Source organism: Cololabis saira, chromosome 4 (assembly GCF_033807715.1).
Source record: "Cololabis saira isolate AMF1-May2022 chromosome 4, fColSai1.1, whole genome shotgun sequence".
Lineage (NCBI taxonomy): Eukaryota > Metazoa > Chordata > Actinopteri > Beloniformes > Belonidae > Cololabis > Cololabis saira.
Window position 1 is genome coordinate 43,996,758 of NC_084590.1, and position 22,252 is coordinate 44,019,009.

A 22,252-nucleotide genomic window follows, 5' to 3' on the forward strand; every position below is an offset into this window, starting at 1 on the left:
TGAAAAAAGTTTTCAGTTATAATTGCATAAATTGTCTATATTTCATTACTTTATATACTGTCTTGGGCATTTGCACAAAATGCTAAAAACCAAATTCTCAAAAATGAAAGACCGAAATAGACCGAAAATGGAAAAAATTAAAACGGAATGTGGGAAAAACGAAAAGCGATTTAATCCGTCTCTGTTTTACTCCCTGGATCTGTTTGGTGATTCTGACCCACATGATGTTTCTGAAAGCAGTTCTATCAGCATTCTGGGAGCTGATTGGTCTTTACAGCATCATTAGCTGCCAGTACTTGCTGTTGAATCTCAATATAATACCAGTATTAATATGTTGCATAACTACAGTCATGTAATTTAAAAAACTGTTTTAATAACACTAACCCAAATCGATATCGGAATCGGATCGAATCAAATCTTGATAATCGATTCTGAATCTTAAGCATCGGAATTGAATCTATTCTTGACATATGGATGGATCCCCAGCCCTACCTGTAACCGTCTCGTCTCTCCGCCTCAGGCTGAATGAGAACATGAACGTCTGCGTGGCCGACTTCGGCCTCTCTAAGAAGATCTACAACGGCGACTACTACCGTCAGGGCCGGATCTCCAAGATGCCCGTCAAGTGGATCGCCATCGAGAGCCTGGCCGACCGCGTCTACACCACCAAGAGTGACGTGGTTAGTTCCTGTGCACAATCACTTACTTCCCTAGGTGGTACTCTGGTTTAGACAGACCAGGGGTTGACAAACCGCGGCTCTAGAGCCGCATGCGGTTCTTTCGCGCCACCCTAGTGGCTCCCTGGAGCTTTTTCAGAAATGTTTGACCTTTTTTTTTTTTCAATTTTTTCTTTTTTTTTTTTCTTTTTTTCTCTTTTTTTCCTTTTTTTCTTCCTTTTTCCTTTCCTTTTTAATCTCAACATTTTTCTCGAAATTTTGACTTTTTTCTTGACATTTTGACTTTTTTCTAAAAATTGTACTTCAACATTAATCTCACCATTTCGACTTTTTTCCAGTAATTTCGACTTTTTTCTCGACATTTCAACTTTTTTCTCGAAGTGCATAATGAAAAAAAATTCTAACTAATATAGCTACACGCAGCATGTGTTGCCTTCATTCTAAGGGTTATACAAGGCTTTTCATTTTTTGCATATTAGTTTTTTGTGTTTTTGGTCCAATATGGCTCTTTCAACATTTTGGGTTGCCGACCCCTGAGATAGACGGCACACATTTAGGCTCTTTAATAGCGCTGGGAAGGGTTTGCACGGCCCAGATGTGTCTCCAGACTCATGACCTGAGCCGTACTCTGGTTATATGGTGTGTTGTTGTCCAGATGTGTCATAAGTCAATATTTATCTGGATTATAAACCACATGTGAGAGCCAGACGTGGGGAAAAATGCAAATCTGTCTGGCTGAGTTTAGGCAGCCGCACTCAACCTGAGTCTTTGCTATCTGAGTTTGTCTTGTTTTTTTTTTTTATTTAAATCAAATATAACTACTCAGAATTGAGTTTCCTCCAGAGAAAGTTAAGTGCATATAGTTGATTGGCTGCATACAAACATGTGATGTTACCAGCATCTTCATTCATCTTTCTCCCCAAAAATCCTCTTTGAAGCGTCTCAGATGTGTCTTTTGTTGGCTATTTTTCATCACTTATTTATATAATCCTGTTTTAAACCTGCGTTCTTGAAGTTTTCAGTGAACTTAGTCTGTTTGCAACTATTTTCCAAAGTAGTTTTATGACTACGAATGGCAATAAACTTAATGTAATCTAGTCATCTAAGCTTCTGTGACAAATAACCAGCCAATCATATCGATAGATTAGAGAAAGTGAACTATAATGTGATGAATATCAGCTGTTAGCAGCCGGTGATGACTGTACGGTTTAATCCAGAGTGTATGTTTGACTTTAGTTGGAAGTTTGTGTAAAAGTCTGAAGGAATTGTCTCTTTCCTGTCTCCTCATCCCTCTCTCTGCTCTCGCTGCCTCTCAGTGGTCGTTTGGAGTCACCATGTGGGAAATCGCCACTCGGGGCCAGACGCCGTATCCTGGAGTGGAAAACAGCGAGATCTACGATTACTTGAGACAAGGAAACCGTCTCAAACAGCCCCCAGACTGTCTGGACTGCATGTAAGAGTCAGCACTCTCGCTAAACAAGCTGCCGCATACGCATGTATGCTACATGTTACATCTGTTGTCTGTCCTAAATGTCGGAATGTTTTTGCTTCATGTCCAAACAATGAAAAGAAAGACAAACCACCAAAAACTACTATGTACAAGTAGGGAGTGATCTTTTCAACATAACACAGTCATTGACTTGAGAAAATAAAATCAGGCCTATGGAGCGTGACGTAGTTGACCCAGTTTTCCCAGTATGAGGTGAATTTCTCCATTTTATAATCAATAAATGCCGTTATCTTCTCCATTTTATAAATGTCCATTGTAATTTCTATCCATACCTTTAAAGTTGGGCTCTCCTGTGATAACCATTTCCTTGTAATTGTCTTTTTACATGCCACTAGCAGGATATTCATTAAAAGTTTATCTCTTTCTGGCCAGTCCTGAGCTATGTGTCCAAAAAACATGGCCTTACTCTCGAGGGATATTTCGCATTTGAAGATATTCTGCCGGGCTTTGTGTATCTCTTTCCAGTAATTCTTTACGACGGGTCAGTCCCAGAAAACATGGTAATGATTTGCATTTTAATTCCTACAGTTTTCCAACAGACAGAGTTATTATCATAATGAGACTTCTGGGAGGGTGTAAGAAAATACCTCATCAGACTTTTCCATCCTAACTCCCTCCACTTCTGTGAGCTGGTACAAGTCCATTGATACCGCCATATCATTGTCCATTCTTCCTCTGATATAGTTATCCCTCCTTCCTTCTCCCATTTTATTTTAATGCATGGCATCTGTTTTTAAACGAGCACACAGGATACTCTGAATCTTACCCAGGTCTCTTACTGATAGTTTTCTGAGCACAGTCTGTGCTTGTGTTGTGATTTGCTGCAACTGGTGTCTGCAAAAGACTTTAGTCTTTTCTTTTAATTGGATGCAAGACACAGAGGTGGTCAGAGGGGGGTGTGGGGGGGCTGCAGGCATCCAGCAGGCATCCATACAGACAGGTGGAAACAAGCAGTGGGATGATCAGAGGGGGGGACGGCAGGTCAGCATGAAACTCCTGAAGCTCTGGCCGGCAAACATACACAGAAGAGAACAAAGGGGAGGCAGACCAGCACAATAAATGCAGACCTTTTCTAATTGAACCATCATGAACTCTCATATTCCTCACCTGTAGAGTGAGAGATGAAGGTATTTGCTTATTTATACTGTCAGACTTTGAGGAACGATTGCTGGGACGCATCCCATTCTTGGGAGTTTAGAAGCATCTTAAATGTTTGTAGTCCGTGAATTAACTTCACACAAACTCTCGTGTGTGTAAATCCTCCCTCTCAGATTGAAAAGCAGAAGCATTTGCTTTTGTGAGACCAACCAACATCTGCTACATTTTTTTTATTGTGCACTTCGAGAAAAAAGTCGAAATGTCGAGATTAATGTTGAATTACAATTTTGAGAAAAAAGTCAAAATTTCGTGAATAAAGTGGAAATTTTGCCTTTTTTCTCAACATTTCAACTTTATTCATGAAATTTTGACTTTTTTCTTGAAATTGTATTTCAACATTATTCTCGACATTTCGACTTTTTTCTCGACATTTCGACTTTTTTCTCAAAGTGCATAATGAAAAAATCTTCCTCTAAAATATTATTTTTATTTTTCTCCTGCCTGGCCCTAAAACTCTTCCGTAGACTTAGTGATGATTAGCTGATCTCTGAGGAAACTTCATCAGAAACAAACAAAACAAATTCAGAAAACTGTGGTTGAACGTTTTCTCAGTGTGTAAAGTCCTGATTTTGTTTTTCCAGCTACAACCTGATGTTCTCGTGCTGGCTGCTGAGCCCGAAGGACCGCCCCTCGTTCGAGACGCTGCGCTGCGAGCTGGAAAAGGCGCTGGAGGATCTGCCGGACCCCCAGGACCCCGACGAGATCCTCTACGTCAACATGGACGAGTCCTCCATGGAGCTGGGGGCCGTGGGCGGCCGGGACCCCGCCGGGGGGCCCACGCCCCTGTGCCTGAAGGCGCTGGACTCCGTGACCACGGCGGAGGTGCACCACCCCACCCCCAACCGCTACGTCCTCTGCCCCCAGCACGAGAGCAGCCGCGCCCTCTCCGACTCGCTGGAGAGCCTGGACATGCCGGTGTCGTCGTCCACGGCGACGCTGGCCCTGCAGCCGTCCTGCCGCTCCACCCCCAACCCCACCCCCGACCCCGCCCTGGCCATGGAGCTGGTGGAGGACAGAGACGGAGCCAGGAAGATGCCCTGGCAGTGACGGACTCACTCTTACACAACGACAGGACTGGTCCCCTCCCAGTCCGAGAACGAGCCTCCTGCAGCCCCGGCCCCGACCCCGGACTGCAGGAAACCTCACGCCCCCCGAACTGATTTTGCACAGACAGACAGACACACAGCCGAAGGCATTCCCAGGAAGTGAAGGATGGGGTTTTTCCCTCTTTCTAGTCCATCTTGTTTGACGGTGACTTGAGAGGAACACCTTTCCCGGCTCCGAACAGTGGGCGGGGCTTGGAGTGGGCGGGGCTTGGAGTGGGCGTGGCTGCAGCACAATCACAGAGATGATTCCCAAACCTCCTCAGCAAAAGCAACCATTTTTTGTTTCTGCACGCAGCGGCGACTAAGCTAAAGACAAGACATCAAAGTTCTGTGAAACCAGCTCAGACACTGCCACTGACTGGGACCAAACTGAGCATGCTCAGATCAGGGACCAGCCCCCACCTGAGGAAACGGTTTCTCTGACGACTCCATCCATCCTGCGTCTGCTCTGAACTCGTATAGGACGGCATCAATGTTCATGTTCCTTGTTGTTTTTCTCAGAATGCTAAAATGAGTTGTTTTTTTTAACTTTTTGCCTGATTTTTAGTCATCAGTCAATCGCTTTAGCTACGATTCGCTTTTACCCCCTACAGAGAATAAGAGCCTTTCAAATTTAGAGATAGAGATAAACAAAGACGAGTTTAAAGAAACTAATCGGTGATAATATTTGAAGGTGTTTTGAGGGACGTAAACGCGGTTGTAGTCGACGTCCCAGCCCAGTGTAGCACTAACAACCGCCGGTACCGGTGTCACTGACGGTTCTGCATTGAGCCATTTACTGAGCACTGGGGGGGGGGGGCAGGTAACACACCTGTGCACATCCTGGTCCGTCCACCTGAACCCGATCCACTCCAGCAGAGGTACCAGAGGTGCAGCGGGTACGAGCACGACGGACTTACGGACCCAACGACCAGACGAGCCCTCGCCTTCGTATCAAGCACAGTGTTATTACACCTTTGTATTTTGTACGCCGGTTTTTTACATATATATATATATTTCTACAACTTTGCACTAATGTTTTTTATATATACAGTATCTGTGTGTGTTAATAGTTTGTGCGTCTTTCACGGCTTTTTCATTTCATGTTTTGATCATTGTAAATTCAGCTGACTCGTTAACTTGGAGGGGAAAGCGCGGGAAAATGTTGTTTTTATTTCCTTCCTGTTAATGATCAGACGTGATCCCGTCCAGCCTGTGATGGGAAGGCGTGTCCAGATGTGCCCAGATGTGCCCAGGGGTCCGTTTCACAAAGCAGGTTCAACAAACTCTGAGTCTAATCCTGAACTCTTAGTTGATCTACTCTAAGTAGTTTCACCTGGAGTTAAGCGCGTGCACCACAACTATCAAAAGCCAGCATCTATGGAGCCCCGATTCCACGAGTCACCATGGCAACGGGAAAGAGGAGGTCTGCTTTTTTCACCCGAATGGAATTAGAGATTTTAATGCGCGCATACGGTGAATTTGAACATGTTTTTCGAAAAAAGAGTAACACCGCAGCACACAATATAATATAAAATTAATTTAACAGATCTCCACATCATTCACCTGCAATCCTGTGGAACTCCTTGATGGCTTGGACAGGTTTATGTAGGTTTGTTCCGTAACTGGGAATTAAAAGTTGCGTTCTGTATTGAACCAATACAGACACATATTATGCTCTTATTTATTTATGTAATAATATACAGGTGGAGGTCGGAAAATTTGAATATATTGCGAAACTTCATTCGTAGTAAATTCAACTTAAGGTGAAATAATAAACAAATATTATTTCCCACTACATGCAAAGTGAGATATTTCAAGCCTTTATTTGTTATAATTTTGATGATTATGGCTCACAGTTTATGAAAACCCCAAATAAAAAATCTAAAAAAAATTGAATATATTATGAAATCAATAAACAATTAAATCATCAAAATTATAACAAATAAAGGATTAACATATATTGCTTTGCCTGTAATGAGACTATGTATAATGTACATGTATTACGTGGTCTGATAACCATCTCCCGACGAATATTTAATTCTCTGCGCATTAATTCTGCACCTTCATCAATTGTGTCTTCATCAAAAGGACATGCCATGTTCGTGACAATGGACTTCTAATATATATACTGACTCTGTTTTTAATGACAGACGGCAGAACTTCGACAAAACTCGCCTGCTGACTGAATTAATGAGAAAATCAAATGTGCGTGCGGCTCTGGAAGAGGCGGAGACGCAGAGAAACTCCAGGTTCATTCATATAAACCTGGTCCCGACCAGGTTAGGTTCAGAGCGTCTGTTACTACGGTAACTGACCGAGAGCTTAAGTTACCTCTCTTTGTGAAACAGGCTAGAGCAGGGGTTGCATGCGGCTCTAGAGCCGCCCTAGTGGCTCCTGGAGCTTTTTCAAAAAATGTTGACCTTTTTTTCTTTTTTTTCTTCTTTTTCCTCTGTTTTCTTTTTTTTCTCTTTATTTTCTTCTTTTTTTCTTTTTTCTTCTTTTTTTCTTCCTTTTTCCTTTCTTTTTTAATCTCAACATTTCAACTTTTTTCTCGAAATTTCGACTTTTTTCTCAACATTTCACCTTTTTTCTCGAAATTTCAACTTTTTTCTCAACATTTCGTCTTTTTTCTCGAAATTTTCTCGAAAAAAATCTTTCCCCAGTTATAACTAATATAGAAACATACAACGTGTTGTCTTCATTCTAAGGCTTATACAAGACTTTTCATTTTTTGCGGCTCCAGACATATTCGTTTTTTGTGTTTTTGGTCCAATATGGCTCTTTCAACATTTTGGGTTGCCGACCCCTGGGCTAGAGTTACCTCTCTCTCTCTGGTTTGAGTTACCTCCCTTTGTGAAACGGAAAACTCAGAGTTTCCCTCATTTCAGGGTTAACAGACTCAGAGTTTTCACTAAACCTGCTTTGTGAAACGGACCCCGGGTGTTGCTCTGGTCAGAGGTCGGTCACCAGCGGCGTCGGAGGGGACGGGGAGATCACCCCAACCTTGGCTTTGACGAACTTTCCCCACGCATGCACTTAATTCTCTTTATCTTTGTAAATACATTCGGTATGTTTCACCTTAGTTTAGCACCCAGGCATGGGAGTGGTTTTGTGGCACATTCCTGCACATATTTGGGGAGAGGAAATGGTTTGATGAGGTGCTGTGTTTCTTTGTTGTGTACATCAGAGGTACTTGTAGAATATGCATAACCATGGTATTATATACCATTAGCGTTGATATAAAGATTGTATTCATTGATCCCTTCGGTACTGTACCCCAGTGGGCGTCCTCCCTGCAGGTACAACCCCCCCCACCGTTTCATCCCCCTGTTTCACCCCTGGCTTCAGGGCTTTGGTCAAACATCCAATAGAAACTGAAACTACTTCTTGAACTTTACTAAGTGCCTTCAAAGAGCCAGTATTTTGGATTACACTAGATGTACGTTTGGATTGTGTCTCTCCTGTTTTTCTTTTTTTTTTTGTTTGTACAATAAATGTCTTTATATTGTCGCTGTCAGGATTTGTAAGCAGCCTTTTATACAGTACCTACAGTATTTTGCATAAGAAATAAAAGGAGATCTTTAAAGAACGAGGTCTCTCTCAGAGCTTCTGTGCAGAAACGTTTAAAGACGTATTTATTAACTTGATTAAGTGGGAATAAGCTCCACACCAGCAGACACAAGTCAGTAAGAATAGAAGTTTTAAAACTGAACCCGTCCGTGATAAAAACTAGGACGTGGCTGGTCGGGAGCCCGGATGTGTGATCTCAGAAGTGGATGTAGGAGATCTGCACGTCCCCTCTGATCTCCAGGGTGTCGATCTCACTGAAGGACATCCGGTGGACGAAGTCAAACAAGTGCTGGCCGTTCACGAAGACCTTGAACCTCTGGTTCCCGCAGCGAACCGACATCTGGGAAGAGCAGAGCTGTCAATCACGGAGGATGCTTCACAACACGAACACAAAACCGTCTCGGTGGACACAGAGGTGTCAAGTAACGAAGTACAAATACTTCGTTACCTTACTTAAGTACAAATTTTGGTTATCTATACTTCACTGGAGTAATTATTTTTCAGATAACTTTTTACTTTTACTCCTTACATTTTCACACAATTATCTGTACTTTTTACTCCTTACATTTTAAAAACAGCCTCGTTACTCTATTTCATTTCGGCCTTTAAATAAAAACTATCCAGTTAAATTGCTCCATCCGGATAGAGTGAATTTGGTTGTGGTTGTTTCAGATGTTCTTGTCCAGTTTTGTTCTTACATCCGTTCCCTCAGATTCCTGCAACTAAACTTGGATGTACATTCCAATAAAGGTTAGGATAAATGATAACATGCCTCTGAAGTTTGACTTTTTGCACCATTACAATACTTATAGGCAACTAGTCATCATATCTCCTGCTCTCTGAAACACATGTTAATACTCAATAGTACACATATATGCTTCTTTAATATATTTACATTATACTAAGATACATTCATTTTCAATGGCTTTTGTCCTTAATGGCCTTTTCCCCCCTTACATTACTTTTACTTTTATACTTTAAAGGAGCTTGAGGCAAGAATAAGAAATGAGACTCATTAGCGCCACGACGGCCGTTGGGGGTACTGCAGCCAACAGCGAAGCCGACACGGGAGAACGGGGAGAACGTGCATGCAGCGTCATTTGACGTCACATCCGCAGGACAGCGCGGGAAATTCCGGTCTGGAATTGCAGCGCATTTTGCAGCACACAGCCTGTTCAAGGCAAAGGACAGATACGCTAGATGGATCATTCTTTTTGGTTTGGAATGCTTCATCTGACATTATTACTAGAAAACTTAAAACGTATACGCATTTTTTTCATAAATCCTGCCTCAATCCTGCCTCAAGCTCCTTTAAGTAGTTTTGAAACCAGTACTTTTATACTTTTACTTGAGTAAAAAACTTGAGTTGATATTTCAACTTCTACAGGATTATTTTTAAACTCTAGTATCTATACTTCTACCTGAGTAATGAATGTGAATACTTTGGACACCTCTGGCTGGACGACACTCACGTCAAAGTACAGTCCCTCCATGAAGGGGTTGGTGCTGAGCTGCCGCTCCTCCGTCCCCCAGCGGCCGTCAGTCAGGCTGTTCCGCACCACCGCCCTCTCCTTCACCCTGGGGTTCATGTGCAAGGCGATGTCTCCAGATCTGCTCACCTTGAAGTTGACCGTCATCCTGCAACACCGGGTGTCTGTCAGGACCTGCAACATGCCACCATGCACACACCGACACATACCCACCTGTCCGCTCCGTAGGGCATCACCCCTCTGACGATGATGGTCCTCTTGGGGGACATCCCCCCTTGGATCATGCCGGAGTAGGGCACGGGCTTACAAGAAAAAGAGCTCCATGTGAGGCCGATGAGACGTAAAATACCAGAATGTGACAAAGAGGTGTCGACTGCACCAATAAAAACACCATATTGCGAACATATTATGATGAAGTTGTTTTTTTATTCGATGCAGTTCTTGGCCACTAGTGGCAGTAAATCCCAGTACACTCTATCATAAACCCCTTTCCTACCAAACCGGTTCCAGGCTGGTTCTGGTTCGCTGGTGCTGAGTTTGGAACTGGGCTTTCTGTTTCCACTGACAAAGAACTGGCTCCAGTTCCAAGGTAGCACCAACTCTTTTATTATAACTAATCAGGACATTCAGAACTTCAATAGTAGAAACATTAATGATGAAGAAAGTACTTCCTCTTTCTATTATCTGCAGACAGGAAGTTGTTTAAAAGTGTCATCTGACGCTTGTCAGGTGTTGAAATCAAGAAAATATGGTTTCAGATGAAAAACAACAATAAAACATTATTTACTGGACGAAAACTGAGCCACTTCCCAGTGAGTGAAAAACTTAAGAGAAGTCAGTGTGAGGAGGGTTATTGGATCGTTCCCACAATAACTCCTTTTCCACCAAACCGGTTCCAGGCTGGTTCTGGGCCGGTGCTGAGTTTGGAACTGGGCTTTTTGTTTCCATTGACAAAGAACCAGTTCCAAGGTAGCACCAACTCTTTGCTGGTCTAGAGGAAAGAACGTAAGCGGAGGGGGTGGAGTTATTAACCCTTGTACTGTCTTTGGGTCAAAATGACCTAATTCTCCTTCCTTCCTTCCTCCCTTCCTTCTTTTCTCCTGCTCTCTCCTTCCTTCTTCCCTTCCTCTTTTTTTCCTTCTTTCCTTCTTTCCTTCCTTCCTTCCTTCCTTCCTTCCTTCCTTCCTTCCTTCCTTCCTTCCTTCCTTCCTTCCTTCCTTCCTTCCTTCCTTCCTTCCTTCCTTCCTTCCTTCCTTCCTTCCTTCCTTCCTTCCTTCCTTCCTTCCTTCCTTCCTTCCTTCCTTCCTTCCTTCCTCCCTCCCTCCCTCCCTCCCTTCCTTCTTTCCTCCCTCCTTGACCCGAAGACAGCACAAGGGTTAAGACGAACGGCAGTAGCAAGACTGGGAGATGGAGACATTTTCAAATAAGAATGAATCTGGAAGCAGCAAAGCATCATGGGTCTGAGGAGGAGACAACCTGTCTTTTAGAGATGTGTCCACGGAGGAGCTACGTGGACCAAGTCCTGTTAGAGCAAACACCTTGTTGTAGCTGCAACTTTCATGCAGACGCAGCGACATAACTGACGTTTGCAGCGACGTAATGACGTGGCTCCACTTAGCACCCGAGCTGTGGAAACACAAACTGGTTCTCAGCTGGTTCCCAAGTTGAACGAGTTGTGAACCAGAACCAGCACTGGAACTGGTTTGGTGGAAAAGGGGTAATAGTCAAAGCTGCATAAAAACACTGGTAACCTTGGAAACAAACTTTTTTTAAATAGTTCCATTCGTGGTGATGTTAGGCTTGGACATTTTTAGGCTTCACAAGAATATAAAACAAACACCAATGACGAGGCATCACCACGAACACATGCCATGGCGGTCTAACACCGACTGTACCGGAAAGGAAGTGCTTCACTTACCGGGCTGTAGACCGGCTGCCCGTTCATACCCTACCAACAGATCAATAAAAGCAACTTTTAGGTTTAACACACAAATATTATGCATCCAGTAAAGAAGAAACTGTTTTTGCTGAGCTGTGACCTCACCGGCAGATGTGATCCCGGGTTTCCCACCTGCTATAAAAGTAAATGAGTTGAATTTAAATTGTGGCCTCTTTTTGCAAGGAAATCACATTAAATTATGAATAGTTTCAATTTCAATGGAATTTTTTTCTGTGATTCATAACACAAAAGCTATACTTATGTACATAAATGTTATTTAATAATAATAATACTAATACAGGAAAAAGTCATGTTTATTTACCCCCATGTCATATCCTGGATATCCTCCCTGTCAAAAAAAATGAACATGTCAAAGGAGACCTATTATGGCATCTAATACCTATTTTAAACAGGCCTTGAATGTCTTAAAAACAAGCTTTTGATATATTTTGCTAAATAAATTAGAAATTCAGCCTCTGAGCCATGTCTTTATCTTCCCAGTCTCTAACCTCATTATCTATGCAGGATTCTGAGTGGGCGGGGCTATGATAATGAGGCTCTGTGCTGATTGGCTGCCTGAATGATGCGATACACCGCTACGAAAAAATGGCGGAAGCTCTGGCCGGCGGAGTTAGTTGTTGGCGTGGTTTCACGCATCGGAGGCCAACCGATGTAAATCGTTCCTGTCTTACGTAATGACGGGAGCAGAATCTGAATGCCTCGTAGAAAAGGAAGGAAGGAAAGAAGGGAGAAAAGATGGAAGGAAGGGAGAAAGGATGGAAAGAAGGAAGGGAGTAGAAAAGGGAGGAAGGAAGGGAGAAAAGATGGAAGGAAGGGAGAAAGGAGAAAAGAAGGAAAGAAGGAAGGAAGTAGGAAAGGGAGTAAGGAAGTGAGAAAAGGATGGAAAGAAGGAAGGAAGTAGGAAAGGGAGTAAGGAAGGGAGAAAAGATGGAAGGAAGGAAAGAAGGAAGTAAGGAAGAAAGGAGAAAAGAAGGAAAGAAGGAAGGAAGTAGGAAAGGAAGGAAGGAAAGAAGGAAGTAAAGATGGAAGGAAAGGAGAAAGGAAGGAAAGAAGGGAGAAAAGGAAAGAAGGGAGGGAGGAAGGAAGGAATGGGGAAAATAAGGAAAGTAGGAAGTAAAAGCAAAGAAGGTAATAAAGGAACGAATGACGAAAGGGAGGTAGGAAGAAAAGGAGTAAAGGAGGGTAAAAAAGGAGGAAAAGAGGAAAGGAAGAAGGAAGGAGGGAGCATGGCTGGAGGAAAGAAGGAGAGAAGAATTGGGTCATTTTGACCCAAAGACAGCACAAGGGTTAACACCTGAAAGTATACCTGACATTTCAGATACTCACTCCCATTCCTCCTCCGGGGCCACCCGGGTATCCTCCCTGGATGTCCATCCCAAGAGTCAATAAAAACATAATCACTTTGAGTTTAAAGGAAACTGGAGGGAAACACAGGAACTACCTACCCCAGTGCCGCCTCCTGGACATCCCTCCTGTGGAGGAGGAAGGTGGACATTTGAAACGATGCTCAAAGCTGCGTGGACATTGACTTTAAGCATCTGGATGAGTCAGAGTTTTGGATACTCACTCCCATCCCTGCTCCGGTGCCACCCTGGCAAAATCAGACAGAAGAGACAAACCGGGTCAATAAACTGCAGCGAGTGCTTTAACAGAGCAGCTCCTAACTTTACTGCAGTACGTTGATTAAAACATCAGACAGTGTGTATTTATTTTATTCGTTTCACACAAATACAAGGCTGAAGAAAAAAACAACAAAAAATGAAGAAAAAGAAAATGTGTGAGGAGTGGTTAGAAGCCTATATACTGTAGGCTTATATGAAAACCACAACCAAACAATATACTGAAGTTAAAATATTAACAAATATGCAAATCCCAATTACATATTAAATGCGCAAACTGAACATTTCCTGTAAAGGAAAAAGTGAAAATAAATAGGGGATCCTATTATTCTAAATCCAATGATTTAGAGAGCAGAGCATTCTTAAATTTCTTTTTGTACATTGACAGTGACAAAGATAAATCAATTAAATGAAAACTGCACGGTATTTAATAGAAAACTGACCACAGGATTTTTTTTTCTTTCTTATCCCCCATTTCTTATTCCCCATTTCCATCACCCAGTGCTCCTACCTAAGTCAGTCCTGGGTATTGCTCCCTCTACCAACCCCGGGAGGGCCTGCACTGAGCTCAGGTCTCCTCTTTAACCCTTGTGCTGTCTTTGGGTCAAGGGAGGGTGAAGGGAGAAAAGAAGGAATGGAGGAAGGAAGTAGGAAAGGGAGTAAGGAAGGGAGAAAAGATGGAAGGAAGGAAAGAAGGAAGAAAGGAGAAAATAAGGAAGGAAGTAGGAAAGGGAGTAAGGAAGGGAGAAAAGATGGAAGGGAGGAAAGAAGGGAGAAAAGATGGAAGGAAGGGAGAAAGGAAGGAAAGAAGGGAGTAAGGAAGAAAGGAGAAAAGAAGGAAAGAAGGAAGGAAGTAGGAAAGGGAGTAAGGAAGGGAGAAAAGATGGAAGGAAGGGAGAAAAAAAGGAATGAAGGAAGGGAGAAAAGATGGAAGGAAGGAAAGAAGGAAGTAAGGAAGAAAGGAGAAAAGAAGGAAGTAGGAAAGGGACTAAGGAAGGGAGAAAAGATGGAAGGAAGGAAAGAAGGGAGAAAAGGAAAGAAGGGAGGGAGGAAGGAATGGAGAAAAGTAAAGAAAGAAGGGGGGTAGAAGGAAGGAATGGAGAAAATAAGGAAAGAAGGGAGAAAAGATGGAAGGAAGGGAGAAAGAAAGGAAGGGAGAAAAGGAAAGAAGGGAGGGAAGGAGGGAAGAAGGAAGGAATGGAGAAAATAAGCAAAGAAGGAAGGAAAAGCAAAGAAGGTAATAAAGGAACGAATGACGAAAGGGAGGTAGGAAGAAAAAGGAGTAAAGGAGGGTAAAAAAGGAGGAAAAGAGGAAAGGAAGAAGGAGAAGAAAAGAAGGATAGAACAATTGGGTCATTTTGACCCAAAAACAGCACAAGGGTTAACCTGAGGAGTGAGCAGGCCGCATCTTTTCACCAGACAGGGTGAGGATTCTCTGGCCGGGCGTAGCGCGTGGAAGGATCACGTTATTCCGGCCGGATCTTCCCCACCCCATCTGGCGCCCCGGTTGGCCAGAGGGGGCATGTATAGCCCAGGACTACTGCATGTTTTTGTGAGGGTAACTCCCATTAGCTACCCAGGGGAACACGGGGAGAACATGCAAACTCCACACAGAAAGGCAGTAGGGGCGGCAGTAGCTCAGGTGGTAGAGCGGGTCGTCCAATGATCGGAAGGTTGGCGGTTCCAATCCTGCTCCGCTTGTAGTGTCCTTGGGCAAGACCCCTTACCCACCTTGCCCCGTGTGAATGTGTTTGAACGTGTATGAATGTTTGGTGGTGGTCGGAGGGGCCGTTTGGTGCTATATGGCAGCCACGCTTCCGTCAGTCTGCCCCCAGGGCAGCTGTGGCTACAAATGTAGCTACCACCACTGGTGTGAATGTGTATGAATGAATAATGGTCTCTGTAAAAGCGCTCTGGGTGCCTTGAAGGGCGCTATATAAATCCAAGTCATTATTATTATTAGGGACCGAGCACCAGCAAGGCTGTCCAAGTTGTCCCTATTTTCTGTTATAACTTTTGAATGGTTTGACATAGAGAGTCGTGGGTGGTGTCATCGGACTCGGTATTGAGTCCTTGACCATAATTGGTGAAATTTAGCTCCACCCCTTCTTCTGATTGGTTGATATTTGATAGTTCCTCTTTTCTGCCATAACCTTTGAATGGTTTGATATAAAGAGTCGTGGGGGGTGTCATCAGACTTGGTTTTGAGTCCTTGACCTCAATTGGTGAAAATTGCACGCGCGAGGTCCCGTTCATCACTGCTTGCAGCTTTAATTACCATTATTATCATTATAGAAAGGCCCTTTCTCCAACCCCACCCAGGGTGTGGGTGCTGAAGTCATGGGGAAACTTAACACGCATTCAGCACCCATAGCGTCCCCGGCGGGAATTGAACCCAGGACCTTCTTGCTGTGAGACGGCTGCACTACCAGCTACCAAGGGATATTTTACACAATGGAAGATGAAGTTTCTGAACCTTTCGGGTTGAATAACTATGAACTTGAGAGTTATTAACAAAATAATATCTGAAAACCATGAGGTAAATCTTCAGTCTTATGATTTACTTTAAAGACAAATGTAAAGATTTGAAGAGTGTTGATGTCATCGATAGTCAATAATTGCAATTTAAAGAAGAGAGGTGCACTTGAAACTGAGTTTGAGCTTAACTCAGCCATAAAACCTTCCCTGCTGCACGTGACACCAAAAACAAAACATGGTTTCTCCCCCGCACCCCAGACTTGAGACTCACCCCGATGACGTTGATGATCTGGATTGAAACATCTCCTGAAATCTGGATGGCACGTACGAGATGCACCGGCATGCGGTGGGGGAACATGAAGAAGTCCTTCCCATTGACTTTAATCTGCAAAATAACAAAGGTTTTCATGACCTAAGTAACACCTCTGATTGCTGAGGTACATCAGTCCTCCCAGATCGTGTGCAGCATTTATACGTGTGGTTGTCTGACCTGGTAGCCCTCTGAGGTGATGGTGATCACCATCTCGAAGGCCTGATCCTTGTGGAAGGGCATGCTGCGGATCTTCTCCTCCGACCCCCAGGATCCATCCTGGCAGGAGTTAAACACCACCTTGTCCCAGCCGTCGAAGCGAGGGTTGACGTGCAGGGCGACGTCGCTGGCCTCGGACTCCCCGCACAGCAGGTTGACGTGGAACCTGTCAGACGCACGGCATTCACTTCACTTCACTTCAGTTCATATTTATATCAAGCGGTACAACGTTTTTACAACATAAGTGACCTGCGTGCAACAGAAAATTAAGCAAATACCTTATTCCTTCAGTTAAAATTGTTGAAGGAATTAAAATGAATGAAATGAATTAGTATTCTGCAAATTATGTTTAAAGCACATAAAGAAACTTTACCAATCAACATTCAGAAAAGATTTGAAAAAAGAGAAAGCAAGTATAACTTAAAAGGAACAGAGATTTAAAAAAAAAAAACAAGATTCAGGACTAAATTGATGGAACGTTGTGTTTCTGTGAAAGGAATCAGTTTATGGAAAAATCTGAATAAAGAAAACAAAGAATCCAAATCAAACATTACATTCAAAAGAACAATTAAAGCCTGTATGTTAAGTAAATATAATGAAATATGTTAGTTAAGTTTGATTGACATACCCATAGACGGTGGTAATTTTATTTTATCTTAGTTTTTTATTTACTTAGTTGTTGTTTTTTTTTTTTTAATTTTAATATATGTTATTTGTGAATTTATTTCTTGGAAAAAGGGGCAGATTAGATAAGATTCTTCTTCTTTCTGTTCCCTTTTCATTCACAATTTATGAACATTTGTATTTGTATTTGTATTGAATTGTTTGTTTTATTTTTTGAATGAAATAAAGAATAAAATGAAAAAAATGAAAATATGAAGGTTCAATATTCAAATTATTTCATTAACACTCGAAAGGGAGTTGGAAGAATAAAAAACTTATTTAATCCCACCCCTGTTTCTCATGAATAACCTGACAGATTTTTAAGGCTTCCTCCTGTCTTAACATTAAAACCAGAGCAATGAACACAAGACCTATATCAAATTATAATAAAATTATTCCAAAGTATTTGCATTTCATAACCAAAATGTGTGTAAAATTAGGATCAATGTATATTGTCACCACGGGTGACAGTTAACTGGTAACTTACTTATAATACATACCAGCTATTGTAAGGACAACAATACCAGAAGGTAATGAACATATAGTACATCGAGACTGTCTCAGATAATTAGAATATTGTGATTTTCTGTAATGCAATTACAAAAACAAAAATGTCATACATTCTGGATTCATTACAAATCACTTGAAATATTGCAAGCCTTTTATTATTTTAATATTGCTGATCATGGCTTACAGTTTAAGAAAACTCAAATATCCTATCTCAAAAAATTTGAATATTCTGGGAATCTTAATCTTAAACTGTAAGCCATAATCAGCAATATTATTATTATTATAGCCAGCCCTCCTGGTCAGGAGGGCTGGCTCGGTTCTTGGTTGTGCTCTGCCGAGGAGGTGGGTGAGAGGAGGATGCTGGTCAAGCTGAACTCCATCATGGACAACCCCTCTCACCCCCGACATGACACTGTGGGAGCAGCAGCTCCTTCAGCCAAAGACTGCTCCACCCGCGCTGCAGGAAAGAACGCTACCGCAGGTCCTTCATCCCCCACAGCCACAGCCAGACAGCCATCAGTACAATAAGAAACTGTAGCCACCCTTGTGCAATAAACCTGTCTCTTTAAAAGTGCAATAACCACTAATACCTCACGTATTTTTGGAAATATTTGTAAATATCTTGTAAATATTATCCGTTTATTTTGTGTTTAATACTTTTTTTCTCTCTTGTACATGGTTTTTTTCTACTTTTTATATTGCTCTTTTTTATTATTCAACTATTTATAGTAATTTCTATTTTACATTTTTTGTATAAATTGTGTGTGTGTTTTGGCTGCTGCACGACTGAATTTCTCCTCTGGGAGATCAATAAAGTCTACTATTCTATTCTATTCTATTCTATTCTATTAAAATAATAAAAGGCTTGCAATATTTCAGTTGATTTGTAATGAATCCAGAATGTATGACATTTTTGTTTTTTTTAATTGCATTACAGAAAATAAAGAACTTTATCACAATATTCAAATTTTCTGATACAGTCCTGTACATACACATCAGTGATGGTAAAAACAACAGTACCAGAAGGTAATGAACAATACAATAACTACTTAATGAGGAACAACAAGTACACGCCATTAAGAACTAAAGCAAACATTTCAGTGGGTGCAGCCTGTACTCAGCTTGTTAACAGCCTGTAAAGACATCAGCGCTGCGAAAAGAGGAGAGGAACACGATAAGAGAGGCTTTGAAATCCCACAAAGCAAAGAACGTAGCTGCACCCAGACTGAGATTACACAAGGTGCAACTCCAGGACTCACAGCGAATTGAAAAAGTTTTTATTGAAGTGATTTTTTTTTATTGAAAATATTTATTTTCTGATTGAAGCAACTTCTTTTTTGATTAAATGATAAAGACACAAATATCCTACCCATAATATGGCCCAAATACCAAAAGCACTACTTCAATCAAAAAAATTGCTTCAAACAAAAAAACTTCACTTCTATCAAAGAAAACATTTCCAATCAAAGAAAAACAGTGTTCAAATGCATTTTTTTGAGTTTCAAATATTTGTTTGCATTCAAACACTTTTTTTCTTTGATTGAATTACATTCTTTTGATTGAAGTGAATTCTTTTTTAATTTAAAATATATTTTTTGATTGAATAATTAAGAAACAAATCTACCTCCATACAGTATGAGAAGAAAAAAAAACAGTGCAAAACAAAAAGCAGGTAGGATGTGTATGAGGTATATATATATATATTGCACATCTTATTATTGTCTGTTTACTACTGTAGCAGGCCTGGTTGTGGAGTCTGATGGCAGCGGGGAGGAAGGACCTGCGATGACTCTCAGTGCCGGTGACTAACCACGATTCTTTGGTAAAAACATTGATGAAGAATGAGGTCCAGGGTCACGTGGGGTTAAAACGCTCTCTAAACTCACCGGGTGATGTTGTCCGGAACGGAGCCCTGGATGTAGACGGACGCTCCCACCCTCAGGCCTCCACGGATGGGCCCAAGGTAAGGGATGCTCTGCAGAAACACGAGTGATCGGTAGTGAGTTAAGCTGAACGGCGGATCCCTGATTCAAGAGGTGGGCTTGGATCTCCTCCGGTTATTCTCAGAGGTTCGGGGTCGCTGGAGGGATACAGGCAGTACTGGAGTTGAGGGGGGATAGCACCCCCCCTGAAATAAAAACGGTCCAAATCATCCCCCCTGTAAAACTGCCATCCCTCCTTTCCATCCCTTATGTAATTTCATCAATGAATGTGGTTTTACTGCTATTTCAACATTTAAAGTCATCACCAGAAAAATAACTTATTTGACAATTTTCACCTGTTTCAAGTACATTTTCTCTTGAAATAAGTAGGAAAATCTGCCAGTGGGACAAGATTTATCTTCTTATTACAAGCAAAAAAATCTTGTTCCTCATGCAGATTTTTCTACTTATTTCAAGTGAAAATCTACTTGAAACAGGTGAAAATTGTTGTTTTTTCCAGTGATGAGTCTTGTTTTAAGTGTGATTAGATTTTTTTACTAAAATGAGACATTTTAACTAGAAATAAGACAAATATTCTTGTTAAGATTTTGAGTTTTTGCAGTGATCCATGTTACTTATCCTGTGAAGGACAGAGTCATTTTGATAAGTTCAGTTGTTTTTTATTGTTGTGTTTTGATGTATTTGATGTAAGCCCAGTGGATATTTAAAGCTTACAGAAGACTGCATTTAACTGCTGCTATGTCATTCCTGCAGTATTTCTGCAGGTGTTTTGGTCAGTGCTATTATTTGTAATATATTATATTATTTGTAATCAGCACAAATTATCTGTCCCCATATGATAAAAGCCACCATCCCCCCTGATTTCTTTTTACAACTCGAGTACTGGTTACAGGTTACACTCTGGATGCAAGTCCAGCTCACAGCAAAGTGTTTGGACGGTGGGAAGAAACCAGAAAGCCAGAGACAATCTGGACATTAAAGGAATGACATGTAAAATTTACACAGAAAGAACCGGGTCTGGAACAGCTCTGCCGAGACGCACCGCCCCTCACTTAAGATTATAACTGCAACAATCAGGCGTCGTGTTTCTGAAGAAGTCCTGGAATAAGAGGACTTTACTTAAAAACAGTGTCTTCGACAAAACTAATGTGCTCGTTTTATTTTAAATATTTTACATTTAAAAACATTTAAAAAACAACTTCTGCAGGATTTGTTTTTTGCTCCTTTATGGTTCCTCTTTATCCACCACATTGTTATGTTTTATGCAGAATTTCCTACCACAAAAAGTGTCAAATACACTGTTAGAATCATTGTGTTTTAAGAAACCTTTTCCTCTTTTTAGTCACAATCATCTCATGAAAAGATGTAAGAAATAATGTTTTATTCCAACTCCATGGCAACAGTGTTACGTTCATTTAATTCCCATCTGACAGTGAAGTAGCTATAAAATAAAGTACGTGCAGCACCTGTGCAGATACTTACGGGGCGGTACACCGGCTGGTAGCCTGGGGGGGCAACGAAAGTCATGGCAGCCGACAGCGAGGAGGAAGAGGAGGACGAGGAGGAAGAGGAGGACCGGAACCCGTGTCTTTCACATCTGAGGCTTCTGCGGTTTTATACCGGTGAGGATGGAGGGGCAGAGCGACGGACCAACCCAGAGCTGCTTCCCCATGTTTACTCTGGAGGGGCCCGACCAACCAACGCCCCCGCAGAGGAGTGGCCCGCAGAAATAAAAGAGTGTAGGCATTCGTGAGGAAAAAATGTTCTACTCAACGTCTCTTAACTTATTAACCTGTGTCTTGTTCAATAAACATAATCTGTTTTAGACTTTAACTTCTTCAATATAAACTTTTTCTGTTGATCAACTTCAGCTTCTCCTGTTTGGTGTTAAAAGCATCTAAAGAACTTTGTACAGTATTTCAGTCCTGGGTCCTTCACATTTCCTCGGAGATGGAGAGTTTATCTTCCTGGTCTCACAGAACCCGTCGGTCCCGGAGGTGTGGTGGAAAAGGTTCTTTTGGTCCAAAGGTCTGGTTTCACAGACATGTTGGTCCCAAAGGTGTGGTCCTGGTTCCTTCAGTCCAAAGGTTTGGTCACAACCAGACCGGAGGTGTGGTCCCGAGGGACCCGAAAAAGGTTCCTTCAGTCTAAATGGACCTTAAAGCTATAAAATTAACCTTCTTTTCAATAACCAGAAAATGGCTGAGGAAAGAATCTCCTACAATCCTTGAATTGATCGAAATAGTTAATGAAATCTATAATATGGAACGATTGACTTTTTCTTTGAGACATGCTACCAAGAAAGGTGAAAAATACTGGGAAAAATGGAAGTCCTATTTGAACCTGAAATGATTTTCTGTATATGTGTTTGGTAGAATAAATATGCCATTGTTCTTTGTATTTCCCCTCTGCACAAAAATAATGGACTTTTGAGTTACGAAAGAATGGGAGACATCTTCCTTGGTACGGAACGATTAGGATCTACATGAAACAGAGTGAAGGATCTAAAATCCTCTAGCACCCCAATCGGCACACATGGACACTATATATTTTGATAAAAATGTAACCCAGACCCATCCAATCTTGTTTCTACAATATGCATTTCTATACACCTGTGATGACCCTGTCTGTCTTATGTTTTGTTTTTGTTGAAAAACTAAATTAAAAAAATATATATATATAAAAAAAATGTACCTTCTTTGAGCTCCTTCCATAGATTCACACAAGGACTTAAAAAGTTACAGGCAGATTTTGGTTTTTACGTTTTCAGGCCACCGTTTTGGTGTCAGACCCAAAAGCAACCTAAAGACCAACATAACGCTCCCTTACCGTGATCCAATGCATCCAGACAAAGTTCCCAAAGTTCTTTGTGCCTGAAGCAGCCAAACAGCCCCAGAGCATTATACTCCCACCGCCGTGCCTCACTGTGGGAACTGTGCTGGTTTCTTTAAGAGGAGTCTCTCCTAGCCGAGGCCTGCTGGCGTCGTATCTGACGTGAGGTTCAGATTGTTCAGGTCGGGTTTGAAGAAAATAATTTTTGACTTCACAGCATTTTAT

At 41.7% G+C, this 22,252-nt stretch overlaps 2 protein-coding genes across 3 annotated transcripts in view; one reads left to right on the top strand and one right to left on the bottom strand.

The window, feature by feature from the left end:
- The window catches only part of LOC133442011 (tyrosine-protein kinase receptor UFO), a 69,921-nt gene extending 61,899 nt beyond the window's left edge, over positions 1 to 8,022 (top strand). Inside the window, exons 18-20 of the mRNA XM_061719878.1 lie at positions 521 to 680; positions 1,994 to 2,130; positions 3,927 to 8,022. Coding sequence (XP_061575862.1) covers positions 521 to 680; positions 1,994 to 2,130; positions 3,927 to 4,392 — 763 coding nt within the window. The 3' untranslated portion in view covers positions 4,393 to 8,022. The remainder of the gene's footprint in view (positions 1 to 520; positions 681 to 1,993; positions 2,131 to 3,926) is intronic.
- A 25-nt stretch (positions 8,023 to 8,047) lies between these two features.
- Positions 8,048 to 20,845, bottom strand: LOC133442016 (galectin-4-like). Of its 2 annotated transcripts, XM_061719883.1 has the most exons (13): positions 20,678 to 20,843; positions 19,139 to 19,227; positions 16,041 to 16,245; positions 15,822 to 15,935; positions 13,021 to 13,044; positions 12,899 to 12,925; positions 12,780 to 12,815; positions 11,755 to 11,781; positions 11,538 to 11,567; positions 11,412 to 11,441; positions 9,707 to 9,795; positions 9,476 to 9,641; positions 8,048 to 8,343 (listed from the first exon to the last, which is right to left on the bottom strand). In XM_061719883.1, exons 1-13 carry the CDS (start codon positions 20,720 to 20,722, stop codon positions 8,200 to 8,202), a joined length of 1,026 nt encoding a protein of 341 aa, XP_061575867.1. In that variant the 5' UTR covers positions 20,723 to 20,843; the 3' UTR covers positions 8,048 to 8,199. The 2 variants fall into 2 exon arrangements, with proteins under 2 accessions (XP_061575867.1, XP_061575868.1); XM_061719884.1 differs by lacking the exon at positions 12,780 to 12,815 and having other exon boundaries at positions 20,678 to 20,845.
- Positions 20,846 to 22,252: the final 1,407 nt, after the last annotated feature.